At 42.3% G+C, this 21,082-nt stretch overlaps 1 protein-coding gene across 2 annotated transcripts in view; it reads right to left on the bottom strand.

Moving 5' to 3' along the window:
* Positions 1 to 21,082, bottom strand: part of MAN1C1 (mannosidase alpha class 1C member 1) — a 190,435-nt gene that overhangs the window by 21,827 nt on the left and 147,526 nt on the right. For both annotated transcript variants that reach the window (XR_014224989.1, XM_082248373.1), the window contains exons 8-9: positions 19,981 to 20,074; positions 16,747 to 16,862 (exon numbers count right to left, since the gene is read on the bottom strand). Coding sequence is in view for 1 of the 2 variants with exons in the window: in XM_082248373.1 (XP_082104499.1) it covers positions 16,747 to 16,862; positions 19,981 to 20,074 (210 nt within the window). In the remaining variant the exon portion in view is untranslated. The remainder of the gene's footprint in view (positions 1 to 16,746; positions 16,863 to 19,980; positions 20,075 to 21,082) is intronic.

Raw genomic sequence — 21,082 nt, 5'->3', positions numbered from 1 at the left:
CATGGTTCGAAATGTAATCAGGCATGTACAATCCATAGACGCTGTAAAAGTAGGAGCTGCGGCGTCCCCGCACTCATACACTAAAAGCCTGCTCTGGGAGCGTGGTGACGTCACGTCTGGCACCACCCAACGCATTTCGTCATAGGCTTGACGTCGTCAGGGGCCCTCCTACTTTTACAGCGTCTATGGATTGTACATGCCTGATTACATTTCAAACCATGCGAGTGCACCGTTTTTATTAATAAATTTGATTTTTTTAAACTGTATTACGCTATGTGCCTATACATTTTTTTACACATGTGGCCCCTTACCATCTGGTCTTGAATGCCTTCCTGTTACCACATCCCAAGAAAGTGATACCTGGCAGTCTGCTGGCATTGTGTTAAGCGTTTAGTGGCCTCTCCATTGGTTTGGGTGGCCAATGCTATCTGGTAAGCTGCTATTTGGTGTGCTGTTCCTTCCACCGGTGATCCTTTCTAGCTAAGAAGTATGGAGTGCATCCGCATGCTGGGACTTGTGGTTCCTTCCTCTTTGCACAAGTCTTTTTTGTTTCCTTATTCATTTAAGGACTAACATATGGACTTCATATTGTTTTACTTCACTGTTATGTATATTGTTTCTTAAAACTTCCATTGTGGATAGCACTACACATTTATGTTTTTAGTTTTTTGTGTTGGATTTTTCTATAGGTCCATGTGTGCTGCTTTCCTTCACAACCCAATTTTTTTTGTTTTCATTTAATCTCATTTATAGCGCAGAAATGTACCCATTTTTGTTTATTGATTTTAACCAAGAAATTTGCACTGTGTATGGCCTGCCTTATTCTGCAAATGCAAAATGGAAGAGTCAAAGCAAGACAAAGCAAGTGTTTCCTTCAGACACAGTCACTTTTCAGAAAGGTTCTGTTTGCTGCATAAGTGCTGGTTCACACTAGTTCCACTTCTGATGTGACTTGAGTCGCAAAGAGTCGCGTGACAAGGGAAAACACATTATATTCAATGGTGTGCGTTCTCATCAATGCAACTCAGCATGATGTGAATTTAGAAAAGATTTCTGTGCTACTTTGGTGCAATATACAGTGCAATTTGGCATAGAGTATGTAAAAGCGCATCAAAGTCTCACTACATTGTCGCATTGCATCAATGTCAGCTGAACCTTAGTATATACTGGGTGTATATCAACAGACACTGCAGCATTGTAGCATGCTTTAAAAGTAAACGGTGCTTTATTGCTGTGCCCTTATATGTGGATAACAAATAACTAGGTACATGATTAACCATTTCCTCTAAGTCATAAGTTCCATGCCCCCTTGTCCTTTTTTTCTTCAGGTTCAAATGATAAATGTTAGTGTTTTGACTACATCAATTTTCTAAGGGGATTTAATATAAAAGGTCATCAACCCCTTTAGTTGCCACCCCATGTCATTTGCAAGGCAAACAAGTAGAAAGAGCATATCTGTACATAAATACTGTTAGCTGCAGTGGCCCTGTGCTTTGCACCCTGTGTCCTTTGGCTTAGGAGAGACTTCCATAAGCAATAGATAAGTGCCATGAAAACTTGCATTGACTGCTATTATTTTTCCCATCATCCCATTCATCCATGAAGGAATGAGAAGATCACATCCTTCAACAAGTTCTATCAAACTTACTCTTTTGAATATGCACACTGCATGAGCTTTGCATACATTGTTACCATGGTGATGGTGCTCTGACAAATTGAAAGATATATTTTTAATATTTGACATTTTAAATAAATTCAGAAAATCGAACACATACCATAATATGGAATGCAGTACTCAGCATTCACCAGTTTGTAAACTGTAGCATCAGCTTTTTGGAAGCACAAAGTATAATCCATTAACTGTAATCACATTTTATCTACGTCAGTAAAAACACTGTTACTTCTGCATTAACTCTTGACGAACATAAAGGCATAGTAACTTTCAGTCCATGATCGTTATTATTGTCCTGCACACTGTTTATATCATAGGATGGTACACACAGTGCAGCTGTAACAGGACTTATGGGGTCATAGGGCCCAAGCATAACTGTTATTCTTCTTTATTCACCCAACTGTTTCTCCTCTTTATTCTCCCACTGGAAGATTGCATCATACACTACTCTAAACAATGAGAATGGAAAAAAACACTCGCGCCAATGTATGGTGTGGAATGAAAAAAGGAAGGGTAGCTGCTGTGAAAAACCTTGTTAGGTGGCAGGTTGAAAATGATTTGTAATGATGATATTACTTCAACAGCGCATACCTAATATACGGGGAAGTGGGAGATTCCCGTATGAATTTTTTTCGTGGATGTGAAAGTGTGTTCCTGATGACACTTTTTTATGGGTTTTTTGTTGCCAAATAGCCCTGGGAAGTAGATAATTGTTGCAGCCTGTGCTGTGGTATAGGGGATTTGAATGCCACCTATGTTCTACCTGTTTGTTGTATAAAAGTGCTTGTGCTCTATGAGAATGTTATTGTGTTAAACGTGCACCCAATTGACCATTGGTGTATAAAGTGCTACAATAGTGCTGGTTACATTTATATAAATATACGTTTCAAAATTGTTAGACTGTGCGCACATTGAGTAAACATATATGTGCTATAACTGGTGTGCAAAATTGCTTTAAACACATAAACAAACTTGTAATAATATTAATAGATAAAGGAAAAAGTGCTCAGTGCCAAAGAAAAAATGTCCATGTGTTCCAAAAAAATATTGTTGTTCCAGATGGATTTTTCAAACTTCAATGTTATTTGTGGAGTTCAAACTCAAAAGTGCTTAAATGATAACACCCTCTGTGCTCCTGTGTATGAGGTAGGCAATTCAAACTCACCAGATGTTGTTGACCCCCAGTACCGTACAGCAAGTGGGTCAAATGGGCTTTTGTGGTGAGTTCCCAGCGGGATTCCAGCCGTCCGTGCTCGGGTGGTCCTGGGTCCTGGTGCTTATTAAAAAATCGCACTCCTCATGGTGTAGTATGAAACAAAAAACTTTTCTTTTATTTAAATATAAAAGAATTTTCCATAAAAAGTTGCAAAAGTATATTAAAACCGTTGGTGGTACAGTGTAGAAGTTACCGGTGGAATATACTTAGGAAGCCGAAAGGTTTGGGGAAGTCCGGCGGGACGCCTGTAGCGGTTCGCCCGCTCTCTGCATGGAACTTCCAGGTGTGCCTTGGCTTGCGTTCCACGTACCACAGCGAGAACGAGGCTACGTGCGGTTCAGCGTGACACGTTTTGTCATCAAAGTGTGACGTCTTCGGAAGCATAGAGCACAAGCACTACTCTAAACAAGCAAAATTTTTTTTTCTGTACATCCCTTATGACTGATATTGAGAACTAACACAATTAAAATTCTATCCTGTGGCAACATCAACCTTGATGCAAAGTTTGTTTTTGTGAACTGATTGAAATGCAAAGCTCAAGTTTCCTAGCTACATCAAGGTGATGTTAATTGCAATCATAGAGAGACATAAAACTTCTGTTCTTAATCAAGCCATATTACAAGGTACCAACATTTTTTATGAGTTTAGAGTCTCGTCTTCTTTCAACTACTGTTGCGTTTTTTAAAATGCCCTACATCTGTAACAACATCTGTATCACCATGATTGATATTTAACCGGTGTGTTGTCCCATTTATCCCATGAAGATTCCACTTTTACAGTAGTTCCTGAGGTTTTTCAGTCATCCCCCTATCCTTGCTATTGTTTCCAGTGTCAGACACAGTAGCTTAACTATATACTATAAAATAATACATTCATTATAACTTAAGTGTAAACAGTTGAATAAATACAAGACCCAATAGCTACAATACTATACCCACTTTCAACCCCTTGAAAGAAATTAAAAACCCACATTTCTGGTACATATATCCACAATAAATAGTCAATGATAAACAGCCACAGCAGCTCTATTTGCACTGCAACACAAAGATTTTGGCTTAGTTAAACAATTTATTGAGATAGCCCTTTTAGTATTAATTTAATAAAAAAAAATCATAGAAATGAACTGTGGTCTTATGAAAATATAGTAATTCAAAATTTGGATCAATACCAAAAATAATTATTAATATGAACAAATGAATATATTTATAATATCAATATGAATAAAATTGATATCCAAATCAGATTCTAATTCCCTTCATTACATATAGCGGATCTCTTTACTTGAATCACAAAAGGTTGTAAATACTTTGATTCAGGATTCTCAGATATACCCAAAATATCTTTAAATCTAATGATCTTCAAAGAAGTCCTCAAAAGATACACTATAAGGGATAGTATTCAATCAGTTTGTTAATCAAACAACAGTTAGAACTTGAATTTTTTAATCCATCCAACATAATCGAAAACAAAATAGATCACAATGTGGTTGATCTACCTAAAAACCTACATATACATAAAAGGTACAGTCCATGTGCTGGATGCAGCCATTTTAAGAGCAATACTAAGAGAGTCTTTTGTATCAATTGTAACACCAAGGGGGTAATACGTATAAACACTACCAGTGACCTTTTAGATATCAATATATCAGACACAACACCAGAACTTTAAAAGAATAAGTGAACATATTTACAGCATAAATAGGGGGTTTAAAAGCCACAGTTTTTCTGCATACTTAAAACATGCCACAATAAAAATGAAAGAGATTTAAAATTTTAGGGCATAGAAAAAACATGCCACAATAAAAATGAAAGAGATTTAAAATTTTAGGGCATAGAAAAAAAATTAAAGTTGCTTGGAGAGGGGAAATTCTAAAACAAGCGATATCTCACAAGTTAAACAAGAGTATATACACTATATTACCAGTTGTTCTGCATACCTAAAACATGCCACAATAAAAATGAAAGAGATTTAAAATTTTGGGGCATAGAAAAAAAATTAAAGATGGTTGGAGAAGGGAAATTTTAAAACGAGCGATACCTCACAAGTTAAACAAGAGGATATACATTATATTACCAAAAGTATTGGGACACCTGCCTTTACATGCACATAGACTTAAAGCGGAGTTCCACCCATTTTTAATAGGTTGGAATACATAGATCTTTGTAATCCCCTTTAAAACGGCTTTTACCAATGGAAACTTTTTTTTTTTTTTTTTGCTAGTAAATACCTTAATTTCGGCTTTATTCCTCCTCTCCTCACTTCCTGGTCCGATCGGCGATGACGTCATTCGGCGATCCGCAGTGTCTGCTGGGATGTATTCTATTCCAGAAATCTCAGTAGCTGTATCTGTACTGAGCCGTGCCTGCCCCGCCTCCGCCCGCCTCCTCTCATTCAGTTGCATTGTATGAATGTATTAAGGCCGTTCTCTGCCCCGCCTCCACCCCGCCTCCTCTCATTGAGTTGTATTGAGAGGAGGCGGGGCGGAGGCTGGGCAGAGAACAGCCTTAATACATTCATACAATGCAATTCATTGAGAGGAGGCGGGGCGGAGGCGGGGCAGGCACGGCTCAGTACAGATACAGCTAATGAGATTTCTGGAATAGAATACATCCCAGCAGACACTGCGGATCGCCGAATGACGTCATCGCCGATCGGACCAGGAAGTGAGGAGAGGAGGAATAAAGCCGAAATTAAGGTATTTACTAGCAAAAAAAAAAAAAAAAAGTTTCCATTGGTAAAAGCCATTTTAAAGGGGATTACAAAGATCTAAAGTTCCAAAAATGGGTGGAACTCCACTTTAAAGGCATCCCAGTCTTAGTCCATAAGGTTCAATATTAAGTTGGCCCACCCTTTGCAGGTATAACAGCTTCAACTCTCCTAGGAAGGTTGTCCACAAGGTTTAGGAGTGTGTCTATGGGAATGTTTGACCATTCTTCCAGAAGCGCATTTGTGAGGTCAGGCACTAATGTGGACGAGAAGGTCTGGCTCGCAGTCTGCACTCCTATTCATCCCAAAGGTGTGCTATTGGGTTGAGGTGCAGGCCAGTCAAGTTCCTCCACCCCAAACTCGCTCATCCATGTCTTATGGGCACTGGTCCACAATCATTTGTTATAGCTGCAAAGGGGGGGGGGGGGGAAACTCAATATTAAACCCTACAGACTAAGACTGGGATGCCATTAATGTTCATGTGCGTGTAAAGGCAGACGCCCCAATATTTTCTGTAATATAGTGTATATACACTGAAAAAACTACACCCCAAGTGCCCTGAACATTGACATGTATTTTAATGTGTTTTAGAAGTAAATTCAAAATTAGTTTCCTTTTTTTAGCTGGGTGTATATTGAAATACAGCATACAGTATCTCACAAAAGTGAGTACACTCCTCACATTTTTGTAAATATTTTAATATATCTTTTCATGTGACAACACTGAAGAAATTAGACTTTGCTACAATGTAAAGTAGTGAGTGTACAGCTTGTATAACAGTGTAAATTTTCTGTCCCCTCAAAATAACTCAACACACAGCCATTAATGTCTAAACCACAGGCAACAAAAGTGAGTACACCCCTAAGTGAGAATTTCTAAATTGGGCCCAATTAACCATTTTCCCTTTTGTGGGGTAAGAGATCTAGTAGGCTCGCTTGAACTTTTCTTTGATGTCTTTGCTCACATACAAAGCAGCAATTAGAAGAATTTTGATTTCAATACAGGGGGGTGTTGATAAGCTGGCCATAATTTATAATGTATTCCCTGCATCTGTGTTCTAGGGAAGGTCTTCAACCCCTTAGAACTGTGATTTGGAAAGGTTATGCTGAACTCCAGGAAAGCAGCCAAGTTCACAGTTTACATATTTTTTATGGGAGACATCTTATCTGTCAAACACTTGCAATCACTTGGAAATGTCTTCTGCATCCAACACAGAAAAAACACAAACCAGGCTGCAGTGGACAGTGGAGGAGTACAAGCACACATACTTTTTCAACTATGCTCTGTTCCCTGTCAACTTGTTTACATCCAGCCAAAGTTCATCACAGTAGAGGCTGACTATGTAAAAGTCCTGAACTTCCTAATTCAGATGTACGGTAGAAGGAATTACAAGATGCTCATTTGCATTTTTATGTCTGCCTGAATATTTAACTTAAACTGGAAGAAAATCCCAACTACACTATATTGTCAAAAGTATTGTGACACCTGCCTTTTCACTCAAATCAACTTTAATGGCATCCCAGTCTTAGTCCATAAGGTTTAATATCGAACACACCCTTTGCAGCTATAACAGCTTCTACTCTTCTGGGAAGGCTGACCACTATTCTTCCAGAAGCGCATTTGTGAGGTCAGGCGCTGATGTTGGAAGAGAAGGCCTGGGTCACAGTCTCCACTCTAATTCATCCCAGCGGTGTTCTATCAGGTTGAGGTCAGGGCTCTGTGTGGGCAAGTAAAGTTCCTCTACCCCAAACTTACTCATCCAAACTGTTACCACAAAGTTGGCAGCATGAAATTGTCCGAGATGTCTTGGTATGCTGACGCCTTAAGAGTTCCCTTCACTGGAACTAAGGGGCCAAGCCCAACCCCTGAAAACAACCCCACATCATAATCCCCTCTCCACCAAATGATTTGGACCAGTGCACAAAGCAAGCTCCAAAAAGACATGAATGAGCGAGTTTGGGGTGGAGGAACTTGACTGGCCTGCACAAAGTCCTGACCTCAACGTGGTAGAACAACTTTGGGATGAATTAGTGTTGAGACTGCGAGCCAGGTCTTCTCGTCCAATATCAGTGCAATGACTGGATATTTACCCAAAGAAATGCCATGTCTTCTCAAGTAAAGTGCTGGAGTGTGGGTGGAGAAAGGGTGTGCTGTACTGTGGGGGAAAATAGCGTCTGCTTTACAGTAACCAGTGCAAGTGTGCTTTTAAGGTATGGTCAGGAAAGCAGTGACCCAGGACGCGGGGATCAGCGCGTCAGAGGTTGTGTCAGTACATGTGCTGTAGAAGAAATTGTCTGCTGTGCAGTCAGTAACAGCAGGACAGTTTCTAACAGCAGTGAGGGAGTTCGGTTGGCTTGTGAATGGAAAAGTGCAATTGGAGCACAAGTCAAAATAAAAAAGAGGCGGATTTATGTGTGTCTGTGGCAGAGAACCCAATCTGCATTGTAGTACCATTCGTGCAGGCTGAGCAGCGTTATGGCAGCAGCAAAGGGATTACTGCACCGCGTGGGAGAGAGCGCGCCAAATAGATATGCCTTGCAGAAGGAGCCACAGCCAGAGAGTCAGCTAGTCTGGGGACGTGGGCAGAGTCACCGTCCGTGGGTCGCCAATCTGAATGGAGGAAGGGAGCTGAGACGTCACTACCACAGTCGGCTGTAGCTGAGGAGCAAACACGTGGGTGGAGGAGCAAGATGGTGGATGCTGGGGTGAGCCGGACTGCAGAGGCTATCCAACGTGTTGGCGGAGGACCTGGAGAGCAGACATAAACGCAGAATCTGACCCTGTCGGACACAGGGGTCCGATTGATGCCCAAGAGAAGTCTGGTATTGTTCAGCAGAGGGGACATGGAGCACCTTGGACTGGTATGTGACAGAAGCCTGAATTTGTCCTTGCGGCTGTGAGCATGGGGCCAGTGTGGGCACTGCAGTGACATGTTGCTGAAGTTGGAGCAGAGTGATTGCCAGCCCAGAAGACTGTATGTGAACTGGGAGGTAGGAGCCACATCCAAAATGCTGACACCTATAGTGGCCATTCCCTATTGGAGAGGATGGGGAGTGCCGAGAGTACCGCGGGGGGCCAGGACCAGTAGTACAGACCCACACAACCATCAGCCAAACCAGGGAGACTCACATTTCAGAGGTGCAATGTACACAAGTCGTAAGGACTGAGAAGTGGTCACAAGGTGCATTGGTTGGGTTCGCAGCAACAAACAGTCCAGCTCTTAAAGAGGAAGAGGGGTGTCAAAAGGCCCAGAATTTGAAGTCTTCCAGTTTGTGGGGAAGTTTGGGGTCACCCAGTTTTGAATATTGTTAGGGATCCCGGAATAGGGAATCAATGACTGGGGATCAGAAGTGGAGGCTAAGTGGGAATGGGGAACTGAAGGAAGAAGAAGTCCTGCAAGTTCCAGTTCACTTAGTAAAGAGACAGAGGCAACAGTCGCTCAGATGAAGTGTGCAAGGAATCTGGGGTTCTGTGAGGCCTGTGCCACTAGGGTCCAAGACCTATCCCCACCCAGCACCTATGCCAGGGCTTGTGCACAGAACAACGCCTACTGAAAACTGATTGCAAAAGGATAGACCCCTTTCACCCCACCAGGTTTTCTCATTTTCAAAGACTTGTCCAAAGGAAGGTGGCCATGGAGTACGGATATGATTTGCCATATGCTCCCCGTGAGGTAATGGAAGAAATCAAGAGCAAGAGGGGGGCTTGGTTTAAAGAGGCTGCCTGGGGCTCCCTATAAGTCCATAAGCTGCATCAGAACCAATCCAGGTCTCAGTTGTCGGACACCCTCCTGTCTATTAAGGCAAATTGGAATCTGGGGCGGTCCATATACATTGACTGAGTGGAGGTCAACCACCCAGATGGAAAAGGCCAAGCCTGGGCCATCAGTATCCTGAGTCCTGAAGGCAAGATTGTCCACATACCTCAACCTGACCACTACTACTGAGGTGTGTGTGTGTTCTTGATTCAGCTAAGAGAATCTGAGTTACAAAAGGACAAGTGAGCCCGAAGAATTCTGTTGCTGCTGCTGAGAGAGTTTGAATTATGAAGGGGCTAGTGCGCCCAAAGAGTTCTTTTGTTACAATGTTGCTGCTAGGGCTAGGTGCCCTTTTCCCAGATCCCCTTTCTCTTCTATCCTTGCAAAAAAAGATAGGGATCATCAAAACTGCCATAGTTTCATCACCTGGGAGAAAATAACTTCTGCCACGGAGGATTTCTCCCATGCTTAAGCCAGGGGCTGCTACCTGGAGGGGGTAAACCCCTAGTTGACAGAGACACCTTGCTAAAGGACACTTTGTGAAGATATTTTGAGCCATGGGCCATTACTGCTGCTAAAAGAAGTACTGAGGAAGGACACTTTGTGAAGATACTTTATTTAATGAACACTTTGTGAAGATTCCTTTGGGCCAGTGGGCCAGAGAAATGTTGGAAGAAACTCGGTTGGACGGGTGTCAGTCAAGGGAATGCTAGAGAGTGTCCTTGAGATTAAAGTAGTTGCAGCAACTCTGCTGCTAGAGAGAACAAAAAGACTTAATTCTTCCACACAAGTGGCAGTATGGTTAAAGCAGTGTGTCTGCTTCCACAAATTACCTGTTGAGGCAAGGTGAGAGTTGTCCTTATCTATTGTGAATAGTTCAAGTTGGAGTATCCCACTATTCCTTTCTCCCATCCAAGTTCCAAAATAAATATAAAATCAAAACCCCTGGACTGTTTATTGAGTAACTGGGAGTAGGGATGTATGAGTGAACTGTCCCTAAGTGACTGTCTGCAGGTAATCAGAGGAGGCCCAAAAAGTCGTCACACAGCAAGCCCTACGGGGACAGTGCTACATGTTTTTCTGCAAAACTGAAAATGCATAGGTATGCACCAGGCCTTAGGATTTTCCAAGGCCTGGTGTGAAGCTTAGCGTTTTCAGTTTTTCAGAAACACACTACAGTACATTTAACATGGTTACCTATGGGTCACTTTCACATCTGTGCATTTTATAGAAAGGGCCAGAGACCAGCAAGCTGTGTTTTTGGTGCCATAGACTTCAATGGATCAAAAATGTATATTGAAAAATGCAAAATGCGTTTGAAATATGCAAACTGCAAACTGCATAGATGTGAACCAGGCCTCAACACAATCACTTCATACTATTGAGAGATATATGGCCACATCATTATTCAAGTGTTAAAATATCAGACGGGCACAAGCAACTATTGGGATTCTAGCTGCTGGCAGGCTACAAATTTCCACATGCTGTATCAGTCAATAGTATACTGAGAGTTTCAAATTGTCAAGTTTATTAGAAGGCAATTTTCTTCTAATTATTAATTGCCATTAACCTGTCTCTTTATGTTTTCCCCATTGATTTCCCCCCTTTTAAAGGTGCTCATGAGATAATTATTATTAGACATATAACTAATACATACAACTAATCTTAATAGAGAAACTGGCATCAGTAGCGCAATCACATTATGGTCATATAAACATATAGTATAACTTTTAAATACAATGACCCATAAGCAATTAATTGCACACAGGAGAGTGTAATGTGGAGGAAACAGTCTATCACAAAAGTGTCATCACAAAGAAGAGTCCATATCTGGATCAACTCCAAATTCAAGGTGAGGGAGAAAAAAGTCCAAAAGTCCCACTTGTGCAGTTCTATAAAAAGGTAACACCTTTTAAGCCTCCACCAGAGTGCTGGTCACCCCAAGGGAATTGGACACTCACCAGAGATATCTGCCCCCCCACCAGTGGCGGCCGGTCTATTGAGGGCGCAGGGGCGCTGCCCCCCCCCCATCCATGCGTCCGGCCCCCTAAACTGCATGCAGGGGCGCCGGACGCATGGAGCTTAATGGGTTTTTTTTAAATAACCTGATTGGAGCCAGAGGCTCTAATAGGGTGATGCAAAGGGTGGAGCCGGGGCGCAGAGCAGTGCGCCCACGAGCCCACCCGTTGTGTGACAATAGCGAATGAAAATTCGCTATTGCCACACCGATCCTCCTCCTGGCCGCAAGGCAAACCCAATGCCATTGGCCGAGGAGGAGGCGGGAGCGGGAGGACCCGAGGAGATGCGCCACCGGGACTGATGAGAAGCCACCCGCCGCCGCTGCTGCTCCAGGTAAGTAAGGGGGCACGCACACTGATCTCTGAATCGGGGACATGTATGCTGGTCACTGCATTGGGGGCACGCACGCTGATCTCTGCATTGGAGACATGTATGCTGGTCACTGCATTGGGGCATGTATGCTGGTCACTGCATTGGGGGCACACACGCTGATCTCTGCATTGGGGGCATGTATGCTGGTCACTGCATTGGGGGCACGCACGCTGATCTCTGCATTGGGGACATGTATGCTGGTCACTGCATTGGGGGCACGCACGCTGATCTCTGCATTGGGGACATGTATGCTGGTCACTGCATTGGGGGCACGCACGCTGATCTCTGCATTGGGGGAATGTACGCTGGTCACTGCATTGAAAGGGGGCACGCACGCTGATCTCTGCATTGAAGGGGGCACGCACGCTGATCTCTGCATTGGGGGCATGTATGCTGGTCACTGCATTGGGGGCATGTACACTGGTCACTGCATTGAAAGGGGGCATGTACGCTGGTCACTGCATTGAAAGGGGGCATGTATGCTGGTCACTGCATTGAAAGGGGGCATGTACGCTGGTCACTGCATTGAAAGGGGGCATGTACGCTGGTCACTGCATTGAAAGGGGGCATGTATGCTGGTCACTGCATTGAAGGGGGGATGTACGCTGGTCACTGCATTAAAGGGGGCATGTACGCTGGTCACTGCATTGAAGGGGGCATGTATGCTGGTCACTGCATTGAAAAGGGGCATGTATGCCAGTCACTGAATTAAAAGGGGGCACGCTGGTCACTGTGCATTGAAAGGGGGCACTCTGGTCACTGTGCATTGAAAGGGGGCACTCTGGTCACTGTGCATTGAAAGGGGGCACGCTGGTCACTGTGCATTGAAAGGGGGCACGCTGGTCACTGTGCATTGAAAGGGGGCACGCTGGTCTCTCTGCATTGAAAGGGGGCACGCTGGTCTCTCTGCATTGAAAGGGGGCACGCTGGTCTCTCTGCATTGAAAGGGGGCATGCTGGTCTCTCTACATTGGAAGGGGGCACGCTGGTCTCTCTGCATTGAAAGGGGGCACGCTGGTCTCTCTACATTGAAAGGGGGCACACTATACCTTATTTACTGAAGGCCCCATTCACACTTTTGCGACCTCATAGTCACGCAATTTTTTACAGCGTTTTTTGCCGCAAAGCAATGCCTATTACATTTTTCTGTTTGCTCCCCCCCAAAAATTTTGAGCACCAGCCGCCACTGCCCCCCACTCTCATGGACAGGGCTTACTCGCTTATTACAATGGCTCTTTATTCCGGGTCAGACAAATCCTCTGCATTTAAATTACGTCCTTCCCAACAAGATACACGTCCTCCTTCTCCTCAGTACCACACCGTCATCCACATGGGCATATGTAAATAGAATAACAACCCCACTAGTGTGATACCGTTTATAAATAAAATCAGTCTTTATTTCGATTTTATAAAAAACACACTTTGTAAAATCTAAATAGAGATTGCAATGGCTTATGGGCCATTGTATTTAAGTTATACTGTTTATATGACCATAATGTGATTGCGCTACTGATGCCAGTTTCTCTATTAAGATTAGTTGGTGTTGCAATATTATTTGTTTTATTCTAGGTAGCAGCAATCCACCTTAAATTGGGGACTCAAGTGTGGATATCCCAGATAGGTGGTCCGCTTTCTCTTTTGAGCACAGGGGACCATTACAATTCATTTTTTGTTTGGTACTTTACTATTTCTAGACATAGATAGTTTCAATCACATCAGGAAACCACTGCTTGGGTATGGACATTTTATTACTTCTGCAGATAACCCCGGCCAACCATTATTTGGGGATGGGAAGAATTGTGGCTTGGTCTAGTAGTAATTAGTTACATTCAGCTGGACTTGTTCTGAATGTCAAAGACATTTTGTTGAAGACAGCTCTAATGACTGACCGAAACATACTCATTTAAAGCCGCATGAGTACCTCAATCATTTTAATTCAATCACAATGAAATGTATCAAGGCAGATGTTGATTGCCCATGAACAAGATGGGAAGTCCCAAAGTCTGTAAAACCACTCTGTTCATACTATATTATCATACTTATTCATATGTAACAGATAGTTTCAGTTTGCTGCAGATGGCCTCTTTGCCGCCTCTTGCGAACCAGCTGCCTTCTCTTGCCAAAATGTGTACCTCACTGTCCTTGAAAGAATGTTTCTTTTTCTTAAAGCTAAATTAAATTTTTAGCTTAAATCAGCTAAATACAGTAGGGTACATCAAAACAAAACATGTTCAAAGTCTTACTGTTTGTTTTCTTTCGGCTAGGTCCACACTATTTCGTTTTGCTTGGGCCACGTTTGCGGGGGCACAACAGCCAATTAGTTTGAATGAAAAGTATACACAAGGTGGCGCAAGCAGATAGCATAAGACACTAATTGATAGTCCATAGGGTATCCATATAGGCTGCCCTAATAGTCCTTGTGGTGTTGGAAAGGAAACAGTCCATAAACTCAAGGCCAGCCTATTGGGGAGCGGAAGCAATCTCCAGACATGCAAGAAACAAAGAGAAAAGACAGGCGCCTCTGAGTAAAGACTGCAGCATTTATTTAGAGAGGTATATTAGAAACTTACATCTGGGTAAGTAAATGTAGATATGTGGGTCCTCCAGCGTCCGGGATCGACATGGGGCATCGGCACGCTGATGGTCGATTGTCATCTCTGTCTTTCCGGTTCCTGTCCAGCAGGAAATGAGATGGTGTGTGTGGAGTAAAAGCGAGGCTTGGACCACAGGGTGAGCCGCACCGTTGAAGTCTGAGACCCAGCCACATGGAAATAGCATTGTGTAAAAGCACTATGTGGTTTTATGCACCCAGAATCGTGCCGATGTGTGGGGGTGCCATTAAGAAATAATGGCACCTCTGCAAAACAGTATGTTGATTGCAAAATCTTTCTGAGATCTTATGGTAGTTGAATTATGCTTGTACACGCAACCATACTCTCCTGTGTATGGACAGCCTTAGTCTTTAGTAGTTTTTAACCACTTGCTGACCATCCTATAGCAGTTTTACTGCTACAGGGCAGTAACTGTGCGCTGGATCGTGTATTTCCACGTGATCCCGCATTTCTGCCTGCAGGGGACATGCTGCTTCTGCTGTGATTATTCACAACAAAAGTTGATCTGCGGGTGCAAGGCACTCAATATCCGCAGACACCCGCCGATCGTCTGGCAGAGACTCAGAACTGAGCTCTGCCTATAAATAAGGCAGAGTTCTGTTCTGACAGGGGGGAAGGGATGGATTCTGTGTTCCTGCAAAGCAGGGACTCAAATCCATCTCTTCCCCTAGTGAAAGCACGACACATTGTATACACAAACACTGGCTAGGCACACAGTTAACCCATTGATCGCCCTAGATGTTTAATACCTTCCCAGCCAGTGTCATTAGTACAGTGACAGTGTACATTTTTAGCACTGATCACCTTATTAATGTCACTAGTTCCCGTAAGGTGTCAAAAGTGTCAGTTAGTGTCAGAATGTTCGCCGAAATATCGCAGTCCCGCTATAAGTCACTGATCCTCGCCATTACTAGTATAAAAATAAAAAAATAAAAATTCCAGTATATATCCCATATTTTTTGTAGACACTATAACATGTGCGTAAACCAATTAATATACACTTATTGGGACTTTCTTTTACCAAAAAAATGTAGCAGAATACATATTAGCCTAAATTTATGAAGAAATTCAATTTTTTCATTTTTTTATTGGATATATTTTATAGCAGACATTGAAAAATATTGTTTTTTTTTTTTAAATTTGTTGTTTTTTTTTTTTTTTATTATTTATAGCGCAGTGGTGATCAAATACCACCAAAAGAAAGCTCTATTTGTGGGGAAAAATTACATAAATGTTATTTGTGTACAGCGTTGCATGACCACACAATTGTCAGTTAAAGTAACGCAGTGCAAAAAGTAGCCTGGTCACAAAAGGGGGGTAAATCTTCTGGGGGTCAAGTGGTAAAAATCATAATAAGCACTTTGTCGCTACTTTATCACACCCCAGATTACATGTGTTTGAAGTGGTGCAGCTTCATGCACCTCATAGGAAATTATTTATAAACAGCACATATTTTTAGTTATTATAAAAATTAGAAAGCATTGAAATAACAGAAATATGGGATGACCTGCAACAAGAAACATATGCCAATGTGGCTCAAACCCTGTATGTTGCAAACTCTTTAAGCATACCTCCCAAATTCCTGACATAAGAAAGAAGGAAACCTTTATGATTGTAGGCAAAACCCCACATGGGGTGTGTAGACACCCCCCCCCCCCCTGCCACAGTACCCCTGTGTATCATGAAGTACACTAAATGATTGGCTAAATACTCAAGTATAATTTTTCACCACTACTTTATACTGAATTTTTCAGAACTACAGATGCAAAAGGTTGGATAAAAGGTGTTATACAGTATGACACTTTTTCCATTAAACAATTGCCATTGTTTTAGCTCAAAAAGAAGGAGAACAAATTTGATTGCAGAAAATTTTAAAGGCATTTAACTAATACAGTGAAAAGCTGGACTTTTAGGATAGCACTACAATGGTGTTTTATAAACTGCCCAGAAATCACAGACCATCTTCCACCAAGTACCCCTTAGTATTTCAGCAGTTTATCTTTCCTGATAGGTTAGAATATTTTTGTGAAGTTTTCCAAGATATAAAATAAAGCAGTAAATTGTGACCTTCTAAGGCCGAAAGCTCCCACACTAGGGACAAGGGGGGAAAAGTGGGGGTCTGGGCCTGTGTTTGTGTTTGTGTGAGTAATAGAAAATCAGCAGTATCAGTTAGTATTGAGAAGCTGCAAAGTATAAAATAATCTACCGTAAGTTTCTGAAAATGTACGAATATATCTGTTGCTTTAGACATTCCTGCAGAATTTATCGTTAACTGGATAAAAAATCATGGCTCGCGGGACCGACCTTCTGGCACAACAAATATTGGGTTAACAGAAGATTGACCTACATAGTATAACGTATTTAGTAGACAAGACACAAAGCTTGTTTCATACCTCCACAGCTTCATAGTACATGCCCTTTGCTTCATTATCTTGTTTAGCTGACATCAGCCAAGACTTGATTAAGTATTCATAGAAGCTGTCACCAAGTCCTCCAAGAGACACATGATCTATAGTGGGAGAAGTGACACACAATTTGTAGAGAAAGGATGATAAAGAATTTAATCCGACATTTCATTTGTGCGCATGCAAATTTTGATGTTAAGTATCCATGCCAAGCACCTCTTAAATTCCAATTCCTTCTCTGCATTGTCATTTGAAAATTGTCAGTTCATAATTAAGTGTTCTAATACAATGTCTTTTACATACTAGCTCTGTGATGTTCAAAGAAAATTACATTAGGTTAAGTCTAAAGCTTCTAATTACATCTGACAAGTCACTATGGGCTTAGTGAAAAAAAAAAAGAAGCAAGAGAAAATTTTCCGTTCTACAGTGAAAATATAATGAAGTGTAAAACATGGTTAGATTTTAAAGTGAATCTATAATCAACTAAACCTCAGCTGACTATAGCAATGAAATGCTGCATATATGCAAAATGATCTGCAAATGCCCTGAAGGTTGAGTCAGTCTCTTAACCTGGTCATAAACTATTTATTTTTTCTTTAGCCAACGGGCTGAATGAAAAGAAGCTAACAAATGCCTCCATCCACCTCATTTGTGTGATCTAAATATTGTATTATGACTGGGGCATGCAGTGCTGTCAAAATACACTGATTGGTGGCTTCAGTTGATTGGCTGCAGCCACTAGTGGAGGACAATTTCGATTAAACAACAAAGTCGATCAAATGAGCTGGGACAGCCATACACTGACTGGAATTCAGCAGGTTCTTGCTGAACTGGCCGAATTTCAATCAGTGAATGGTCAGCTTAAAATTATTGTAAATGCTTTTCTTTTAAATTAAAATAACAAAAATGTTATACTTCCGCTACTCCTGGTTTCCCCCTATAGCAAGCTGCTCGCTGTAGAAGCAATTGTGCGAGCTCGCTCCTGAGCCCCAATTTGTGTATCCATTGACTGTCCCCCGCTCCCTCTGAACTGACTGTGATTAACAACAGCAGGAGCCAATGGCTCCAGCTGCTGTCTCTGAGCCAATGGAGAGAGAGAGGGAGAGAGCCGAGAGAGCCACTGCTCTTGCGCACACCACTGGACCAAGGTCGGGCTCAGGTAAGTTTAAGGGGAAGACGCTCTATGCATAAGGTATTGTACTTTAAATGATAAGTTTACCTTTTTTAAAAAAATAAATAAATAAATAATATTTTTTTCACTTGGAGCCTGTAAAGAATTGCACCTGCAATCAGCAGATCTAGGGTGCCATGCTGGACTCCTGCAGACTTGTCAGTGTAGCTGTCTGCTCATACCTCATACCGGCAGGCAGATACATACTGATAGGAAGAAACAATAAACTACCAGAGTGCTCAACAGCGCCAGGGTTAGTTCATCGAAACTACATGCTGACATTTACAACTTCAAGCCAACATCTACAAGGACTTGTAGTTTCCCATTCAAAAAGGACTGACTTGGCCGAGCGGGTAGAGCCCCGCACAGCCACCTTTTTTTTGAACAGTGACAGCAGGCACCCAGAGAAGATGCCCACTCGTTGTCACTGGGGGGGGGGGGGGGAGGAGGCTGCAGCTACATGTTCCAGCCTAAATACTGGTGGAACAGGCAACATGTTCTGAAAGGTGAACTTATCCGTTAATGCAGAGATTGCATTAAGGTAAAAAAACCTTCTACCTTCAGAACCATTTAAATGTAAATACCAACGTTCCCAATTGACCAAACCATCTTCCCCATTCTGCACCTTGTTTTTGGTCTGTAAGGACAACAATTTTCATCAAAGGCCAATAACAAGGCATCAGAGGTAGGAGCGAGTAGAGACCAAGAACCAGATATTAGAGTTAAATCAATATTTGCTAGAAAACATCCTTGGATTTCAGGACAACACAAAGTATGTGCAGTCACATCTGCATTGCCTGCATATCATTAGTATGGTCAGTTGACAACAGGTATCCTTTGACCACACGATTTACTTGAAAACCTTAATGCCCCGTACACACGTACCGCTTGTCGGCCGAATGATCGGCCGTCTTTTGTCGTGCTGTCGTGTAGGTTGAAAAGTGCTAAAGACTGCACACGAATTTTGTCGGCCAACAACAACCGACTGCAGAAGTGATGTCATGTGCTGGTTAACTTTCCGTGTGTTTTTTCTTCTCTAAGCATACCGAGTCTTGCTCATCTGCTTTTTGTCGGCCGAAATCAGTACTGACTGACGAACAATTGGCCGTTCTTTGTTGGCCTACAAAAATTTTATAGCCTGCACACCAGATTTTGTTCGGCCGAAAAGTCGCAGTCGGTTGTCGGAAGCATCATACTAACAAGCCGACAATCGGCCGATCGGACGTTGGCCGAATATTTACGGCCGACAATCGGTACGTGTGTACGGGCCTTTACTCACCTAGGCCCTACAATATAGCTATAGATGCCCACATACGATAAGGGGCACTTCATCACTCTTAGTAATTTTGCGACAGAACCCTGAAGGATTAAAAAAAAATAAAAATATATATAATAATTTTCAGACTGTGCATTGATTTGAATTAGCATATCAGCGGTCACTATAGAGGAAGAAGGAATGGTTAGGAGACTGGCTGACTGGTTTCCCAGAAGACTGCACCCCCCACCCCCCCCACAACGGGTGTTTAATTTTTTTTTTGCAATAGGCTAGGTGAACTTTAATTCCACTTTAATAGGCATCCACAGCCCTTCTCCAAGTTATATACTGTACCTAGTCACCTGTCCCTGCTCTGATGAGATCTTAGCTGAGTGGCTGCCTTGGCACCACATACCCTAATTTGAAAATGTTTTCCTTTAGTTCCCAGCAAATAAACAGGAACCAACAGAAAAGATTTTTAGAAGAAGCTATGTGGCACCAAAGAGGTTGCATAGCCAAGAAATCCTCATAGTGTGGACAGGTAAGTATATAACTTGGAGGACATATGGGAATATCCATCATGCTCAACAAGTGTAACAGCACTAAAATATGCAGGCACACTTTGACAACACTGCAGTTACACTTTAACTACTGAGGTTGGAAAGAAATGGTTTTGGGTATCATTTAAAAATAAATTCATAACATAAAAACCACAAAGTTTTCACGAGTAAAATTTTTGACCAGTGTAAAAATTCTAAAATGACATAGGCTAATTAAAAAATAATTCTGTACATACGCTGGACCCAGCTACCACTGACAGGGCTGAAATAATTAGGATACAATCCATGTGGTTTTTCTATTTTCTTCAAAGTTTTCCTGATGTTGTTCACCTGTAAGAAATATTGTGTTTGGAAATGGTTTAAAGCTGGCAATTAATTACTTCTTGTTGACAAGTAACTGGTATATCTTTACTATAAAAAAGTCTAATTTCTTCATTAATAGACATAGATCGATATACAGTGGGTACGGAAAGTATTCAGACTAAGTAAGATCATCCTTGAGATGGTTCTACACCTTCATTTGAGTCCAGCTGTGTTTGATTATACTGATTGGACTTGATTAGGAAAGCCACACACCTGTCTATATAAGACCTTCCAGATCACAATGCATGTCAGAGCAAATGAGAATCATGAGGTCAAAGGAACTGCCTGAAGAGCTCAGAGACAGAATTGTGGCAAGGCACAGATCTGGCCAAGGTTACAAAAAGATTTCTGCTGCACTTAAGGTTCCTAAGAGCACAGTGGCCTCCATAATCCTCAAATGGAAGACGTTTGGGACGACCAGAACCCTTCCTAGAGCTGGCCGTCCGGCCAAACTGAGCTATCGGGGGAGAAGAGCCTTGGTGAGAGAGGTAAAGAAGAACCCAAAGATCACTGTGGCTGAGCTCCAGAGATGCAGTCAGGAGATGGGAGAAAGTTGTAGAAAGTCAACCATCACTGCAGCCCTCCACCAGTCGGGGCTTTATGGCAGAGTGGCCCGACGGAAGCCTCTCCTCAGTGTAAGACACATGAAAGCCTGCATGAAGTTTGCTAAAAAAACACCTGAAGGACTCCAAGATGGTGAGAAATAAGATTCTCTGGTCTGATGAGACCAAAATAGAACTTTTTGGCCTTAATTCTAAGCGGTATGTGTGGAGAAAACCAGGCACTGCTCATCACCTGTCCAATACAGTCCCAACAGTGAAGCATGATGGTGGCAGCATCATGCTGTGGGGGTGTTTTTCAGCTGCAGGGACAGGACAACTGGTTGCAATCGAGGGAAATATGAATGCGGCCAAGTACAGGGATATCCTGGACAAAAACCTTCTCCAGAGTCCTCTGGACCTCAGACTGGGCCGA

Source organism: Pelophylax lessonae, assembly GCF_965119305.1.
Source record: "Pelophylax lessonae genome assembly, chromosome: 2".
NCBI lineage: Eukaryota > Metazoa > Chordata > Amphibia > Anura > Ranidae > Pelophylax > Pelophylax lessonae.
The sequence above is the reverse complement of the archived record's forward strand: the minus strand, read 5'-3'. Positions and strand labels throughout refer to the sequence as shown.